This window comes from Moschus berezovskii, chromosome 17 (genome assembly GCF_049115385.1).
Source record: "Moschus berezovskii isolate FMDL1 chromosome 17, NW_MosBer_1.0, whole genome shotgun sequence".
Classification (NCBI taxonomy): Eukaryota; Metazoa; Chordata; class Mammalia; order Artiodactyla; family Moschidae; genus Moschus; species Moschus berezovskii.
The window spans coordinates 5,577,416-5,594,857 of record NC_142476.1 but is presented as its reverse complement, the minus strand read 5'-3'; the positions used below and the strand labels follow the sequence as shown (position 1 = coordinate 5,594,857).

The 17,442-nt window shown below is 42.7% G+C and overlaps 2 protein-coding genes across 5 annotated transcripts in view; both read left to right on the top strand.

Annotated features, from left to right (window-relative positions):
• The window catches only part of RBBP5 (RB binding protein 5, histone lysine methyltransferase complex subunit), a 44,810-nt gene extending 35,828 nt beyond the window's left edge, over nt 1-8,982 (top strand). For 3 of the 4 annotated variants that reach the window (XM_055420050.2, XM_055420047.2, XM_055420049.2), the window contains one exon: nt 6,952-8,982. In XM_055420050.2, the coding sequence (XP_055276025.1) occupies nt 6,952-6,980 (29 nt within the window). In that variant the 3' untranslated portion in view covers nt 6,981-8,982. The remainder of the gene's footprint in view (nt 1-6,951) is intronic. The other variant, XM_055420048.2, reaches the window with a different exon arrangement.
• A 138-nt stretch (nt 8,983-9,120) lies between these two features.
• On the top strand, nt 9,121-17,389 carry TMEM81 (transmembrane protein 81). The gene has a single exon (XM_055420051.2). It carries the CDS (start codon nt 10,474-10,476, stop codon nt 11,302-11,304), a length of 831 nt encoding a protein of 276 aa, XP_055276026.1. The 5' UTR covers nt 9,121-10,473; the 3' UTR covers nt 11,305-17,389.
• The last annotated feature ends 53 nt before the right edge of the window (nt 17,390-17,442 follow it).

Here is a 17,442-nt window from a genome sequence, read left to right as displayed (position 1 = left end):
AGCCCTTGACAGGTAAGGACACATTGGGAGCACTGTCTGGCTTTCCTCGTGGCCTTGCTTTGCACAGCCCCTGACTCCGTTTAACTGCAGCATTCCTTCCTCCCTTCCACCCTTCTCCCCAGTGACCGATGATGCTCTGAGCTTTAAGCTCTGCCAAGGGCAGCTCAGCCAGATTTGGCTTCGCTCGGTGGCTGTTAACCTTGGGTCCATAACTGGGTCTCAGGGATCTGCGCTCCCTTGATCTTTTCTCCCCCGTCAAAACTTCTTTATAACAGCATTAACTACCTGCTACACTTGAATGATTTCTAAATGTTGATGCCTGGTCTAGCTCTCTCTTACATCCCAAAGTCCTACTGTGCCTAACTACTTCCCAAACATCTTCCCTCCTTTTCCCCAGTGGCAGAAGATCTTTGAGTTTCAAGCTGCTGCCAAGGGCAGGCTAAATCAGATTTGGCTTAATTCAGTGGCCCTTAACTTGGGCCTGCAACTATATTTCATGGGCTCTCCATTCCCTTGATCTTATGTGCAAAATATTGTGTGAATATTTTTGTGGGGGAGATGCTTGTACATTTCACAGGATTCCTTTAGGAATCCATGACCCCAAAAAGGGTGAGACCCCTGGTTTAATTAATATTTTCATCTGTGTTTGCTCCTTGGTTTTTTGTTTTGCTTTGTCTCAAGTGAAAGATCCAGGTAGATAACCAGAGATACGAGCTTCTTTATGCAGCCGCTGACTGTTTTAACTGGATCATCTTTTTTCTCTGTCTTCAAATTGTTCGCACCCCAGACCTGGTGTTTCTCTCTCTCTCAGTGTTCTAGAAACAGTGGTGGAGTTGTTAGTAGTACTGTCATGTTAAGGAAGAAGATGAGATTTTTACAAGAGATTATCCAAAAGACAAACTGTAGATTCTTAATACCTAAGCTTCTTGATACTTACTGAGTTTTCTCACTTTTATAGGTTTGAGGGATTTTTATTGGAGGATGGAGAACAGTTTCAGTTTCCTGTCAAATACCTGTGACTCTAGGTTAAAGGGTCTTTTGTTTGGAAAATAATAATCAACTTAGGATTTAATTCTACTCAAACATTGTTGGGTTTTGGAAACTTATTTTTTTTAGGCACTGCTTTAGTTAACACAGTAGTCTCAGTTTTCTGTGGCTAGGTCTGTAAGTTCAGAGGCAGGACTAACAATATATCAGTGGTTATAATTGAGGGGATTTTTCCACCATATTAAAAATTTTAATTGTGTTAATCCAAATGTGATGATATGCACTCGAATGCAAACCAGAATTCCTTAAGCCAGTTTATCATTGTGAACATGAATTCTCTTCTACAGAGAGGCTGAAACAGACTCAGTGACTTATCATTTTGAGTATCCCCCCTCAGATTCACTAGACTTTCCTAGTTCTACACCATACCACTAGAGCACTAGCATTTTTTCCCCAACAACAGTATTTATGGTACTCTACTGATTTATCATCTCTCACATTCAGTTCATTTAGGGCCGTGTCTATATATTTTAAAAATTACCTAGAACAAGTTATATGGGTATTTCTAACAAAGACTGCAGGTCAGTAATTGACTAAATAAAAATGATCCATCCATAACCCATTTCTTGCATAAGCTGATGCTACTACAGAAGAAACTAAAGTTTAAATCAGTTTCCCTGGCCCCAAAAGCTGAATTGCTTCAAGATGATTTAAAATGTTGGCAGACATGTTGAATTAATTTAAATACTCTGACATAGTTTCCCAGCATCTTCAGAATCTATATATAATTAACCATTTGCTCTTTAATACCAAGTATATGGTAAATAAACCATTTAAAGTTTTTAAAAACCAGATTTTTCATATGGTCATTAATAGTAACTAAATATTTTTGGCATTTTCCAGCTTGGGCTTTTGTCAAAGGTCCCGTGAAGTACTCTGTGTTTTATAGCTCAGCATATAAGAGCAGTGGTGTTTTTCAGCTATGCTTCAAAAACATCTAAATAACACTGAAAATCAGAATGTTTCAAAGTTTACTTAGCCTTATATGAACAGGTTCTTTTATTCCTTAAATTCTCAAAATACTGCCTTGAAATTTTGAGGTAGCTGTAAAATACATAGTGTTAGTACATGTCAGCATTTCAGAGCTCCTTGTAGCAAGAGTGGTTATCATTATCAAGGGCCTGTTAGGAGTTTATTACCACTCACTTAGCTGACAAGGTTAAAAGAGGGTTAAAACCTCGTTAAAGGCTAAAACTTGTGTCTTGAAATAGCAGGGTGCTTCAGACAGGATTTTTATTTTCTACGTTATTGTTATTAGGCACTTCAGTTGGTCAGCCTTAAATAGAGGCAGCTATTTTAATGGCTTCATCCTTTAAAAGGACTAAGGGAAACTTGTACATAACAAGGCCAGAGTGAGGATATGCTGTCTTATAACACAGACAAAAGAACTGCCCTAGATTACTGCAAACGTTTTATCAGCTTCTCAGTCATACTGTTTGGGCTTCTCAAGGGAAGAATGCTGAAGTGGTTTGCCATTCCCTTCTCCAGTGGACCAGGTTTTGTCAGAACTCTCCACCCTGACCCACCCATCTTGAGTGGCCCTGCACGGCATGGCTCATAGCTTCACTGAGTTACACAAGGCTGTGGTCCATGTGATCATTTTGGTTAGTTTTCTGTGATGGTGGTTCTCATTCTGTGGGCCATGGTATTAAAATTCTTATTTCTTCTGTCTGCCCTCTGATGAATGAGGATTAGAGACTTGTGCAGGATTCCTGATGGGAGGGACTGACTGTGGGGGAAACTGCGTCTTGCTCTGGTGGGCACTTGAGAGTGAAAAAACTGGCTTTTAAAACTCAACATTCAAAAAATTAAGATCATGGCATCTGGTCCCATCATTTCACAGCAAACAGATGGGAAACAGTGACAGACTGTATTTTGGGGGCTCCAAAATCACTGTGGACAGTGAATGCAGTCATGAAATTAAAAGACACTTGGTCCTTGGAAGAAAAACTGTGACAAACCTAGGTAGAATATTAAAAAGCGGAGGCATCACTTTGCGGACAAAGGTCTGTATAGTCAAAGCTGTCGTTTTTCCAGCGGTCATATACAGATCTGAACCATAAAGAAGGCTGCACACCAAAGAACTGATGCTTTTGACCTGTGGTGCTGGAGAAGACTCTTGAGAGTCCCTTGGACTGCAAGGAGATCAAACCAGTCAATGCTAAAGGAAATCAGTCCTGAATATTCATTGAAAGGACTGATGCTGAAGCTCCAATACTTTTGCCACCTGGTGTGAAGAGCCGACTCATTGGAAAATAACCCGATGCTGGGAACGATTGAGGGTGAGAAAAAGGGGACGACAGGATGTGATGGTCGGATGGCATCATCAACTCGATGGACAAGAGCAAACTCTGGGAGATAGTGAAGGACAAGGAAGCCTGGCTTGCTGCAGTCCGTGGGGTTGTAAAGAGTCGGACAGGACTGAGCAACTGAAGAACGACATGATTGTGTACATTGCATACTTGCTTGTATAATCTGTACTTCCTTCTTCCCATCTTCTTCTCTTGCCTTGGTTCCTTGGCCTTTTCCTCTGTGGAAATCTCTGAAATGGCCAGATAAAACCGCAGAGTATGCTGAGAAGCAGGATCGTTAAAAAGCCTCAAAGGGGCATTGTAGTTTAGTGCCAGCCCTTCCTTAGAGGGCCTTAGCCACTAGTTGCTGTGTGGATCTTTGTGAAAACTGTGACTCTGGGGGGAGAGTGCTGACACTGAGTATTGTAGTGGGCCATCAGAGGTCTCCATTTCAAGACAACCTATCGTATCTTTTGTGTGGATTTCTTTGGGTGGGGCTTCATCCAGTACCATTTTGGAGGGCCCAGGGGCTGGCTAACACATGCTGTTGATTTTCGCGTGGCTCCCCAAGGCCTTTGAGGTAATAAAAACTCATGTGTCACATTCTTCCATATCTTGGAGGTTTTCTGTGAAGAAGCAGCATGCTGTCATTGTGGATTTTCTACCAGATAACTAAGAAATGAATCTTGATCCTCACTGGCTGAGGCTGAACCATCCTTAAAGATCAGTTCAGTCTGATGGGTGTACAGTATTTGCATATTCAGTGCTTTGTGGACTTTCCTTCCCCACAAATGCCCTAGTTTTGCATTAGAGCCAAATTGTTTGAAGGCAGGATTATAGATGTAGGCTACTGCTCAAGTTGGATAAATGCCAGCTGTTTGTTACTATGTATAATTGATCAGTTAACTGAAGAAACTGTGGAGTAAGCCCTGATTAGTCCTGACAAAGCTGCTATAGTCTGTTGCATGTTGCACCAGGAGATTATGCATTTCAGCGGATACTTGGAAGACTAATAGAGCACCAGCAGAAGTAATCTAGCCATCTGGAATCTGGGGCTTGAAAATTCTACCCTGTCAAACAGCTCATCAGTATTGGATAGGACCAGTGGACCCACATCCATGACAACACACATTCTGTGGTAGGACCCATCAGTGAAGCTTGAGGGAAACTGAACTGGGGACTTCTCAGAAAGTCTGTATCAGCATTGCTCCATCTGTCAGATTTGCCCTAGTTACCTTACACTCTCCAGAGGACAGTCTTCAGGATCAAAACTTGAGATGTGAGCAGAACCACCAGAGTCCCTGTTGCCCCCTGACCACTCAAGGATTACCCAAGAAGTAGGGCTCCTTGGCGGTGAGCATCATCAGTAGTGAGGGTGACAAAGCTGTGGTCTGTCACGTGTGGCGTCTAAAGGCCTTGTGGGATGGCGGGCCTGAAGGGCGTGGGGTGGTGCTCTCTCTCCAGGGCGGCAGAGGCCAGGCTGAGTGGAGGTGTCACCTCTGAGGCCCACGGGCCCCCTCAGACTCCCCTGGCTATGGTGCACTGCTGTGCTCCTGGTTCTCGCCCCACACCCTGGGCCTCTGAACCATATCCTGTTCATTTAGTGAGTCTGATGGTTTTAAATGATTGGTAGGGGCTTTCCCCCAGCCCCTGTCCTTTAAAAACATGATCAGTCTCTCAAAGACTAATCTATGAATTCCTGCTAAGATCAGATTTTTAGATGGCTAGTTGGGTATTCTCAATTCTGTGTGGTCTTATTATCTGACTAAGGTAGCTTGGAAAATTAATGTCCAGTGTTTTCTAGGCCACCCTGGCTTAGCTGCTTTGGGGAGGTACCAATAGCAGCTGTTCACTATGAGCTGAATTTTTATTAATTTTTTATCGCTGGAGATTTCTGTTATGTTGCAGCTAAATAACACTTGGGGCAAGTCTTAATTCACCTGGAGATCTGCTTTTTCGCTGTTCTGTGTATCTTATCTTCCTCGCAGATGTGCTGCTCTGGTGTTGGTTTGTTGCCTGATGCCTCAACAAATTTTGTTTTTGGTCTGTTCACAGGAAAGAGGGCAATAAGAAAAAACATTAACTGATCTCAGATAAGCAGCATAATGTAGCTTATTAATCATCTTGAGTGCCCATTATAAAATACACACCACTTTTTCCTCTCATGATTTAGGCTTAAAATGTCAATGTTGTGTCTTGTTTTTAAACTTAAAATTAGATTGGTCAGAGTACCTGTGGGAATGATCAGGAAAGCTAGCCTTAAAGTGTTTAAAGTCCTGTGGAATAGATTCTTTTATCTCAGATTATTTTAAAAATCAAGAGGTTAATCATTACATTTTATGTTGAAAGATCTGAAAAGGTTAAATATACTTCTGGGGCTTCCCAGGTGGCTCAGTGCTAACAAGCGACTTGCCAATGCAGAAGAAATGGGTTCGATCCCAGATGTGGAAAGATCCCTTGGAGAAGGAAATGGCGACCCACTCCAGTATTCCTACCTGGAAATATTTTTAACATGTAGCACCCAAGAGAGTTTCAGTCTGTTCGCAGGCAAATTGGAATTTATTTTTATTGCCAGTTTTCATATGTGCTTGCACTTTAAAAATTAGGTTAAAAGCAAATTATAAGTGGGTACTCTTTTTTTTTTTTAATAGCTTGGGCGATTATTTTAAACCATTTTCCCTTCAAATAGCATGTTCTTCGCCATTCCAGATAACACTGGGAGGACTTTTCTTCACCTTGTTCTTTTTTCCACTTCTTAGTTAATATTTCACAGCAGCCTATTTAAGGATGTCCTTCAGAGATTAAACAGCTTCTGTGGAGTGACCAGGGAAGTGTTCATTTCACTATTTAGGGTTTTATTTATTGATCAGTTGTTGGTGCACAGAAATGCTAGCAGTGGTTTTCATTAACATTTCACCATATTCTGTATTCTGAGGAGCTGAGGGTATTACTTAAGGAACAGGGGTGTTTGAAAAAGGGTGTTTTGCTCATCGACTGGAAAAGACTGATGCTGGGAAGGATTGGGGGCGGGAGGAGAAGGGGACGACAGAGAATGAGATGGCTGGATGGCATCACCGACTCGATGGACATGAGTTTGAGTGAACTCCGGGAGTTGGTGATGGACAGGGAGGCCTGGTGTGTTGTGATTCATGGGGTCACAAAGAGTCGGACACGACTAAGCGACTGGACTGAACTGAACTGAATCATTTAGTGGTGAATTAGTCTAATGTATGAAAGATTGAAAGATGCAGTACCCTAGAATTTCCTTTCCTTTGCATACTTCTCTTTTTGAAATATGAAGCGTTATTAACACCTTGGAGAATGGTTAGCAGCTTGAAATGTGTAGACGTCTGATCGTTTTGCCCTTTTTTCTCCCTTTGGGGGCAACGCTGAGAGAAGTCCTGGGGGCATGGTTTGGGATTTGAATTATTTGTTGCTTTGGTAAAGGGTAATTGGGAGTTGGAATTGGTTTTAACTTAAAGTGGAGGGGTGGGGAGTTCTTAGCTCATGTTTGCTTGGAATGCATCTTTTAGCATCCATCAGTATTTCTGTTCTTGAAAGTAACTGGTCTAAGTTGATACTAAAGAAATCTTTTTATTTCTAATCTCTTTAGCAGGAGGAGCAATCTCAGAACTGTTATGAAGACCCTTGAAGTTCTTCATTCTTCCCTACTTTGCCATCATGTGGCCTCTGGACACTGTGGTCAGTCATCTGAGATTGACTTTAATTTAAAACGAAGGCCTCTGTCTTCCACCCAGGAGGTGGAAGGAGTGAATTTTATGTTTGAATGAAGAAGTGAATTATGGAAGAAAAGTATATGTCCCTTCCCTTTCAAGCATAAGTCCAAATAGACTCTCAGGAATGAGGATTTGTGAAGACATCAAACAGGAGTTTTGACTGTTTAAATGCTCGTTATGTTGCTGGAGGAGATTTGCTGGTCTGCTCGTCTGTCTTCCCTGTACCCAGCATCGTTTCGGCTTCTCACTTCCTGTCTCCTACTTGCCTTCGCTCCTCAGTGCATGTCCTTGAGTGACTTATTTTTACCTGAAATTTTGCTGCCTGTATCCTAGAAAAAACTTCTGTTTGCACATTCTTTCTTCCATTTTTAAAGTCACCTACTCACCAGATACCTCCTATATTTCCATAATCTGTTACAAAGGATGGGCAGAAAAGAGTGCTTGAAAGATTTCAGCTTTTCTGGGAGAGAGATAAGAAAGGCCCTCTATTTTTTAACATTCTGTGGCATTTTGTTCCAAAAGCCGGGCTGTAGGAGGGTCAGGGTTTTTCTTGGTTTTCTTTCCATTGCATGTTTCTCCCCAGTGTTGGTTCATTCAATCATGGTTTATGAAGATAGCTAGTTTGTTTCCAGTGAAGAATCATAGTAGTTTATATTGCTTTACCTGTACTGGCTTCCAGAGACAAAAACAAACTGGGGTGTCTCTCAACAAGCTTATTTTATACTGGGGTGCGGGAATCTATGCAAGGACTAAAATAAAGCCGTCCATAATCAAAGCAGTAACAACACAATTCAAATAAAAAATCAAGGAACCTTTTTTTTATCATTGCCTGTGGACACCTGTCCTTCCTATCGGTCATCCTGTTTCCCTCCTTATTTCCATGCTCCTTTTCCTTCCTACATGTTTCCAGTCACTTCCTTTCTGTGAAAGGTTGCTTAGCTTTTAAAATTTTTTTAATTTTTGCTTTTGCTGTTCTTTGTATAAAAAGTAGCAAATTGGATAGATGTGTCCACCAGGTGTTTGGAATTCTCTGAAAATCCAGAGTGAAGAAACCAGGTGTGGAGAAGGTTCTCTAGCCCCTCTGAGTAGAGCTTGAGCTGACTGGAAGTGCTCAATCTGGATCATCATTTTCACAGTATTTTCAAAGGAGAGTTAAACACTGTGCTTATTGGGAAATCTCTGTCGGTTGGTAGCTGCTTCAATAGGTAGCCAAACAAGTTGACTGCTTTTTGGATTTTAGCATAGAAATCAAAGTAGAACACATCAGCAAGAGTCTCTTCCATTCCGTCTCTAGAGCCAGTATGCTCAGTAGTTGAAGAGCTCTCCCTGAACCAGTGGCCAAATGTCTATATTTTTAGATGCCACTGCCTTTTCCTCAGATGCTCCTTTTGTGAATTTCATTTCCTGTTCATATCAGACCAGTGTTCGAGATTGGTCGGTGGGTCACTAGGCATGTTTTTGTTTTGCAGACATTATTTCCATTTCATTTCTCTCTATACTGTACACTGCAGCAGTATGCAAACTGTGTGATACAGGTGGCCTCTGCCTTATTTCTGCAAAGTAGCTGGGTGTCCTTTGCCTGAGCATTTGGATGTTCAGGCTCTGTTTGCCTCCTAAACTGGCTCCTGAGAAAATCAACGTCAGCCCTGCCAGAGTGTCTGGTAGCAGCTCCTAATAATTATTTATGCTTCTGGAATTGTTTTCAGCTCCTGAAACCTTGTGTCTGTTTCAGTTTGATTCTCTAGATTTGTACAATATATGCGTATTCTTTTTTTCCCTTCTGTCACCCTCCCACCCCTCAGCGTTTTTTAATGTCCGGTAGTTTTGTATGAGAGGAGACTTAGCCTCGGGTACTTCTTGCTGAAGCTTTAATGCTTTGTAAATAAAATTGAATGTTTATTAAAGAACAGGTGTAGGCGTTTGCTTGTAGACAACTGATCACTTCTGAAAGTCACCAGCCTCTTCACTGTGTGCAACAGGAAATTCAGCTTACTTGGTTAATGTTATTAATAGATCTTCTCTATATGGAAATACAGAGCTGGAAGGGCTGAGAGGTGGCCTGGTAGTCTAGATATCTGCCTCTGGACAATATTATATTAAATAAACAAAGCAGATTAGTGTTAGATCATTTGGGAGTGACCTCTCTTCAAACTCTTTTGCTCAGTAAGTGTGTGACTACATTGCAGAGGCCGCAGTGCTAGGAGACATTCCAGAGCTTAAAAAACGCTTGTGAGGAAACTCCTGCCTTCCAGGGATCTTTCTTAAAGTGTAACTACAGATAAATTCCTCTTCATTAGCACTTTTTCTACCTAAATTAAATAACTTTGAAATCCACTGAGTACTTACTGTCTCCTAAAGAATAAGAATATTTAAGTCTTTGATTTTAATCGTCTGAAATCTGAGTGTCTACTTAACGAATCTTCCCTGTTTTGTGACTGAGAATCTTTTTGACATCACAGCTGTTTCCTAGCAACCTTGACCCAAGTGAATTATGAGCTCCTTCCGTGTTTTGTGGGGTGGAGGGACTGGACTGAGAGGCAGGGAGATTTAGGTATCCTCTCCCCTAGAATATATCTTTTGTTACTCTTGGGAAGGAAGAGTGCCTGCAAGTGAGAAACTGCATTTACTATTGCCTATCTTGCTAAGCATTGATTCTAGAAGACCTCGTGGCCCTTGCCTTCATGAATTTTGATTTCTCTTTAAAATTCCTTACACATGAAGAGTGTATCACACTTTACAAAGTGTTTTCATGTACAGTTTATCATTTGATGCTCAAAGTGACCTTCCTGAAATAGGCAAGGAGTTCTTAATTTACAAAGGAGGAAACAAATTCAGGAAGAGGAAGTCACTTGCATCTTAGTCCAGAGTCCTTAATCCTTTTAATAGAAGGGTTTAGGAGCATTTAAAGGTGATGATAGCTTAATTCAAATTAATCCTTTTTTAGAGTTAGTATTTGATTTCTTATTTGGTCAGATTTAACGGGGATTTTGAAACGTTTGAATTCAGATCCCACAATTTGGAAAGAGTGAGGAACAGTATACCCTCAGTGGGCATTGAGGTTATTTGGAAATTCACTTCAGCTTCAGAAGCCTTTTCATCTGTCTTCCCAAGAGGTGGATTTAAATTCATTAAAAAGATGTGACAAGAGTGAAGGTTTCGGGGAGGTGGTCGTTAGCAAACAGATAGGAAAGCAGCAGTATTGTGACTTTTGTCTGCCTGTGGCCTCACCTGTTAATAAGGACTGGACTTTAATTGTAATTTTTTATTGACAATGCATACATCGTATCTTTTGACTTTGAAGGCTATCTTATGTCAAAGGAATTGAGTTATGACGTGGTGGTGGATTTAGCTGGAACACCTCAGGTGTTGGCTGAGGGTAGTGAAATGCCTGCTAAGACATGAAGACTTTAGCCACTAGTTTCATCCTTGGGAGCCTGCTGTTGGCCTTCTGTCTACCGTTGGTGGTGACTTTACCTAAAACGCTGGCCATCCCTGAGAAACTGCAAGAAGCTGTGGGGAAAGTTATTGTCAATTCCACAACCTGTACTGTCACCTGTGGCCTTGGCTTCAAGGAAGAGACTGTCTGTGAGGTGGGCCCTGATGGAGTGAGAAGGAAGTGTAAGTCTCAGCGCCTGGAATGTCTGACCAACTGGCTCTGTGGAATGCTCCATTTCACCCTTCTCATAGGGAAGGAATTTAAGCTGAGCTGTCTGAGTCCAGACATCCTGGAGATCGGGCAGGAAGCTTTCCGATTCACCTGGAGACTTGCTCGGGGAATCATCTCAACTGATGATGAAGTCTTCAAACCCTTCCGAGCCAGTTCCTACTTTATAAAGTTTCAGTCCATTCAAGAGTATGACTCTGGGACCTACCGGTGTGATGTGCAGCTGTTGAAAACCTTGAGGCTTGTCAAGAGGCTCTATTTTGGGCTGAGGGTCCTTCCTCCTCATTTGGTGAACCTGAATTTCCATCAGTCCCTTACTGAGGGTCAGAAGTTAGCAGACGAGGGCCTGGAAGTAAATCTGGACAACTATTCCAGGCCTCAGCACCCCCCGTGGGAAAAGAAGGTGGCCATAGCTGTGGGAATAGGAGTTGCTGGTGGTGTGACTGGTGGTGTGTTGGTGAGCATCGCGCTGTGCGGCAGGCTGAGGGTGAGCCACAGCAGGGCCAGCCTTGAGCCCTTACAAGCCTTGCTGCCAAAGGACGGGATGCTCAGGAGGCCAGACTAGGTTTTCAGGGGAGTGTTCTGGCTGCCTGCTTGTGGGCTGGCTAAGAGGGAGACTTCCATTACCAAAGAACTAAGCAGAGCGTGTGGGACAGGCAGCATGATGGTAGCTGTGGGCAAGGCTCTAACTGTGTCCCGGGTGGACCTCCTCCAGCTCTTCCCTGCCCCCCAGGTACCCGGGAAAGCTGACTGCAGGCATCTCCCTACTCCTGGGACGACTGCAGGCATCTCCCTACTCCTGGGACGAGTTGTGTCTTACACATTTGCGTTACTTTTCTGCCCTTTACAGCTTGTATGCCTCTTACCGTGATCTCCCTTCTGAACAGTATAATCATGTAGAAGGATATGATAGCTTTTCTAGTGAAAGCAGTTTTTTCCTCTTCAATAAAATAATTCACAATAACTATACGGAGACCTAACCTTTTCTTCTCTTTAGTGTAAAATTTCTTGTCAGTCGTTTAAATTGTCCAACCATAGTCAGTCTGGTTTCGGGTTAAACTCCCACCAGGGTTTTTAGAACAGACTTGGAACAAACTGCTTTGTTCGCGGCATATGCCCATGTGTGGCAGAGCTGAGGGTGATGACAACTGCAGACTCAAGTGTGTTAGAGACACTCACTGAATGTTAGTAAGTCGTTTGCCACCCTTACACCTCCCAGGTGAAGCCTCTGTGCTCAGGGCTAAATTGAATTCCTGGCGAAACATTGGATTTTTCTGCTGGTAGAGTTCCCCGAATGGTTTCTCGGCTTGCTTCCTGATCCTATCCTTCTAGCAACTCTGTGCTCTGAAGCTTATGTTGCTGGAGAGGTCAGGTGCATTGGTTTCTTAGAGCAGTCAGGGCCCCCTGAGGGAGGACTAGTACCTCTCTTCCTCAACAGGAAATCCAGTCTTAAGAGGTCATTCAGACGGTCTGAGATGATTGACTTGGCTTGTGGAACCCTCAGGGAAATGACCCTTGGGCCACCAACTGAGCTGATTCTGTTTGAGAGAATTAGCATTTCTTCCCTTCACTTTGCTGTCAGTACAGACGAAGTAGCAGAAATAAGACTTGGACCAGTGGCTATCTTCTCTGGCCATGTGTCTGGATCACCCAGATAAGCTTTTGAAAAATAAGATCTGTGCGTCCCAATCTGAGGATGCTAACTCAGTTTAAATTATGACCAATGGATCTCTGTTACTTCTTCCATTTTAGATAAAAAATTCAAGTCCATAAAAAAGTGAAAGTTTTGATGGCACCCATAGACCCTTTATCTGGATTCACCAATTGCAAACATTTTGCTCCAGTTCTCTTCCTCTCTAAATACATATTGATTTTACATAAATACTTCTTCCATTTTAGATAAAAAATTCAAGTCCATAAAAAAGTGAAAGTTTTGATGGCACCCATAGACCCTTTATCTGGATTCACCAATTGCAAACATTTTGCTCCAGTTCTCTTCCTCTCTAAATACATATTGATTTTACATAAAACACTTGAAAGTCATAGAGTGACCTTTTACCTTCTAATCATTTACGTATTTCTCAGTAAGGACATTGACCTGTGTAACTACAGCTTCTTTATCACACTAACAATTCCCTAATCTTATGTATAGTTGAATCATCATTTCTCCCAACTTCTAAAATCTCGGAACTTTTAAAGTTTGATCCAGGGTCAAGTGAAGGTTCACGTATTACATTTGATTATTTCTCTTAAGTCTTATTTTTACAACAGATCCCCTACATTTTTTTCATGACATTGATTTTGAAGAGGTATTTGCCTTGCATACATGTCCCACAATTATTTCCTCATGATTAGATTCCTGAGGAATGAATCTTAAACATTTTTGACAAGAGCCCAACAAAAATGGTGTGTACTTATTGTATGACCTCGGGAGGCCTGGTGTCAGGGTGACCCGCTGTTGGTGAACTTGATCACTCGGTTAAGGTGGTGGTTGCCAGACCTCTGCAGTGGTATACCTGTGTATGTTTTCCTTTTGTAATCTGTGGGGTGATGCCTTGTGATTATCCGGTTTCTAAAATACATTCACAGGTGTTTTGGAATCCATGATCTTTGCCTTATTACATGTTGGGCATTGCAAAGTGATGGATTTTTAAATTCATTTTTGTATCTGTTGCACTGCATTTTTCTCTTAAGCGCTATTTTTATTCTTTTGAGATTTCAATGGATTCTCCTTTTTATTCAGTGAATTTTATATATAACCCATTCAGTTCAGTTCAGTCGCTCCGTCATGTCCGACTCTCTGCGACCCCATGAATCACAGCACGCCAGGCCTCTAGACCATTCAGATATGACCTAAATCAAATCCCTTATGCTTATACAGTGGAAGTGAGAAATAGATTTAAGGGACTAGATCTGATAGATAGAGTGCCTGATGAACTCTGGACGGAGGTTCATGACATTGTACAGGAGACAGGAACCAAGACCATCCCCGTGGAAAAGAAATGCAAAAAAGCAAAATGGCTGTCTGAGGAGGCCTTACAAATAGCTGTGAAAAGAAGAGAGGCGAAAAGCAAAGGAGAAAAGGAAAGATATAAGCATCTGAATGCAGAGTTCCAAAGAATAGCAAGGAGAGATAAGAAAGCCTTCCTCAGTGATCAATGCAAAGAAATAGAGGAAAACAACAGAATAGGGAAAACAAGAGATCTCTTCAAGAAAATTAGAGATTCCAAGGGAATATTTCATTCAAAGAAGGGCTCGATAAAGGACAGAAGTGGTATGGACCTAACAGAAGCAGAAGATATTAAGAAGAGGTGGCAAGAATACACAGAAGAACTGTACAAAAAAGATCTTCACGACCAAGATAGTCATGATAACGTGATCACTGACCTAGAGCCAGACATCTTGGAATGTGAAGTACCACCAACTCCCGGAGTTCACTCAAACTCATGTCCATAGAGTTGGTGATGCCATCCAGCCATCTCATTCTCTGTCGTCCCCTTCTCCTCCCGCCCCCAACCTTTCCCAGCATCAGTCCCTCCAGTGAACACCCAGGATTGATCTCCTTTAGAATGGACTGGTTGGATCTCCTTGCAGTCCAAGGGACTCTCAAGAGTCTTCTCCAGCACCACAGTTCAAAAGCATCAATTCTTTGGCGATCAGCTTTCTTCACAGTCTAACTCTCACATCCGTACACGACCACGGGAAAACCCATAGCCTTGACTAGACGGACCTTGGTTGGCAAAGTAATGTCTCTGCTTTTTAATATGCTATCTAGGTTGGTCATAACTTTCCTTCCAAGGAGTAAGCGTCTTTTAATTTCATGGCTGCAGTCAGCATCCACAGTGATTTTGGAGCCCAAAAAAATAAAGTCTGACACTGTCTCCACTGTTTTTCCATCTGTTTCCCATGAAGGGATGGGACCAGATACCATGATCTTTGTTTTCTGAACGTTGAGCTTCAAGCCAACCTTTTCACTCTCCTCTTTCACTTTCATCAAGGTTTTGAGTTCCTCTTCACTTTCTGCCATAAGGGTGGTGTCATCTGCATATCTGAGGTTATTGATATTTCTCCCAGCAATCTTGATTCCAGCTTGTGCTTCTTCCAGCCCAGCGTTCCTCATGATGTACTCTGCATATAAGTTAAATAAGCAAGGTGACAATATACAGCCTTGACGTACTCCTTTTCCTATTTGGAACCAGTCTGTCGTTCCATGTACAGTTCTAACTGTTGCTTCCTGACCTGCATACAGGTTTCTCAAGAGGCAGGTCAGGTGGTCTGGTATTCCCATCTCTCAGAACTTTCCACAGTTTATTGTGATCCACACAGTCAAAGGCTTTGGCATAGTCAATGAAGCAGGAATAGATGTTTTTCTGGAACTCTCTTGTTTTCTCCATGATCCAGCGGATGTTGGCAATTTGATCTCTGGTTCCTCTGCTTTTTCTAAAACCTGCTTGAACATCTGGGAGTTCACGGTTCACATATTGCTGAAGCCTGGCTTGGAGGATTTTGAGCATGACTTTACTAGCGTGTGAGATGAGTGCAATTGTGCAGTAGTTTGAGCATTCTTTGGCATTGCCTTTCTTTGGGATTGGAATGAAGACTGACCTCTTCCAGTCCTGTGGCCTCTGCTGAGATTTCCAAATTTGCTGGCATATTGAGTGCAGCACTTTCACAGCATCATCTTTCAAGACTTGAAATAGCTCAACTGGAATTCCATCACCTCCACTAGGTTTGTTTGTAGTGATGCTTTCTAAGGCCCACTTGACTTATAACCCATTACTGTTGTCATATTTTTGATGTTCAAATTATTCCCACTTCTGGCCAGGAGTCCCTTCAAGCCAGCTCTTTTGTCCTTTTGGTGTGGTCCCATTTGACTTTGAGCATGTCCTTGCAACAGCAAGATGCCTCAGATGCACTCCAAACCTGAATCTCCAAGGAACTCTGGTTCCTTTTAGTGTGGGAAGTAGTATTTAGAAACCACGGCATGGGTGCTAGATGTGCTTATTGCCACTGGAGGGTCACTGCTTCTAGGCCATTTGTATGTCCTATATATATATATAAATCATGTGTTCAAAACCATCTTTGTTTTTCAGAAGTTTTCTAGATAATTCTGGTATATAGCAAAGGTTGAGAACCACTGGCCTACACTCAGGCATTAGGGAGTCTTTAACTATTGCTCTTATTTTGAAAAGACCTTAAATTTCCACACACCCTTTTTCCCATTCTCTACCTCAGATGGGATGTTACTCAGAAGACCTGGGTTGGTCCTCTTTCTGTGTAACAGAGCAAGCTAACTGACCCTTCGTAGCCCTCATCTTTGAAGCGCATGATTGTGAGGATCAGATGAGATCCTAAGAGTCAAGCTACTCTAAGCTCTGAAGTTCAGACATGTACAGAGTTGGAGAATGTCATGAAGCCCATCACTTCAGTCCTGGACACTTTGCTGAAGCAGTCAGGAGACAGCTGCTGTGCTTTGAAAGGGGATCGTAAAACATTAATATTACATAGATGAGGAGGGTTGAGGGGTGCAGTGTGTTCCCATTTTACAGATGGAAAGACAGGCCTAAGAAGAGCTAAATAACTTCTCCAGCATTCTGTTGTAAGCCGGTAGTCAAATGTAAGATGGAATATCTTACAGCTCTAGGTTTAGAGCATTCTGCATTAGTTTGAGGATGTGAGGGTACTGAATTGGGAAGAGAACAAAACCCAATTAAATGCATTAGTGCAGTCTCAAACCCAACTTAGTTCTTTGAATTCTATGCATGTGATTTGTCTCTAAAGGATCAAGGAGATGCTGCCTGACTAAGATTTGGGCTCCAGAGTAGTCAGTGCTTCCAGCATTTCTTTGGGTGCAAAGTAGCAGGGATGAAGCTGTGTGGCCTTTCGGGGGCTCACTGTCAGCCTCGGCTTCCCTGTGCCCAGCATGCCAGGGGCAGGCCTCCGCTCACTGAGTTTTACCTGATGGAAGCTGTCAGGCGCAGTTAGCACAGGGCCCTACCTGCTTCACACTGAAAGAACTGAACACTTCCACAGCTGCCTAAGTGTGTCCTGAGTCTCAGGTGTAATAGACATTGTGGTAAATGTTGAATGCAGGATAGTGTTGTAGTTGGAAAATGTGACTAGAAATTGAAATCCTTTAGGCTGCTGTGAGCCGAGGCTGGAGGCACCCACTTCCCAGAAGGGGGTTACTCTGCTGTGCAGGGAGGCGACTTCCCTTTGGTACTGTTGAGTCAATACAGGTATCTCCTGCTCTTTGAAAGGTCACTTTCCACCGCTTTGGAGCTATGAGAAACCTACATTAGTACCTGTTCTCACTAACTGAAAGATACCTGAAGAGGATTTTCCCTTTTTTTTTTTAAAAAGTAATTGCTTCTTTGCTTTACACCATTTCAGCTTAAGAGTTCATAGGAACACTTGACGTTTGAGCAGCAGGAGAACCTGTACCTCAAATGCCTTAAAAAGCAGGGGAGCTGAGAACAGCATCATTGCACGAACACGGTTTAGTGCCTGCCTGTCAGGGAGAGCCAGCCAGGCAGGGAGCCCTGCTCTGCTCTGCGGAGCCTGCCTTAAGGCCGCGCGGCCCAGTTCCCCTCCGCTCGCAGCACTGAGTGCAGCAGTACGCACCACGTGCCCTGACTTCCTTCGAGCCGACTGTGCGCAAGGCTGAAAGTACGGGATAGAGGCCTAGCGTTAGAGAACAAGA

Excerpts from the sequence above, each read along its gene's own strand:
- TMEM81 (XM_055420051.2), top strand. The coding sequence starts at position 10,474 with ATGAAGACTTTAGCCACTAGTTTCATCCTTGGGAGCCTGCTGTTGGCC.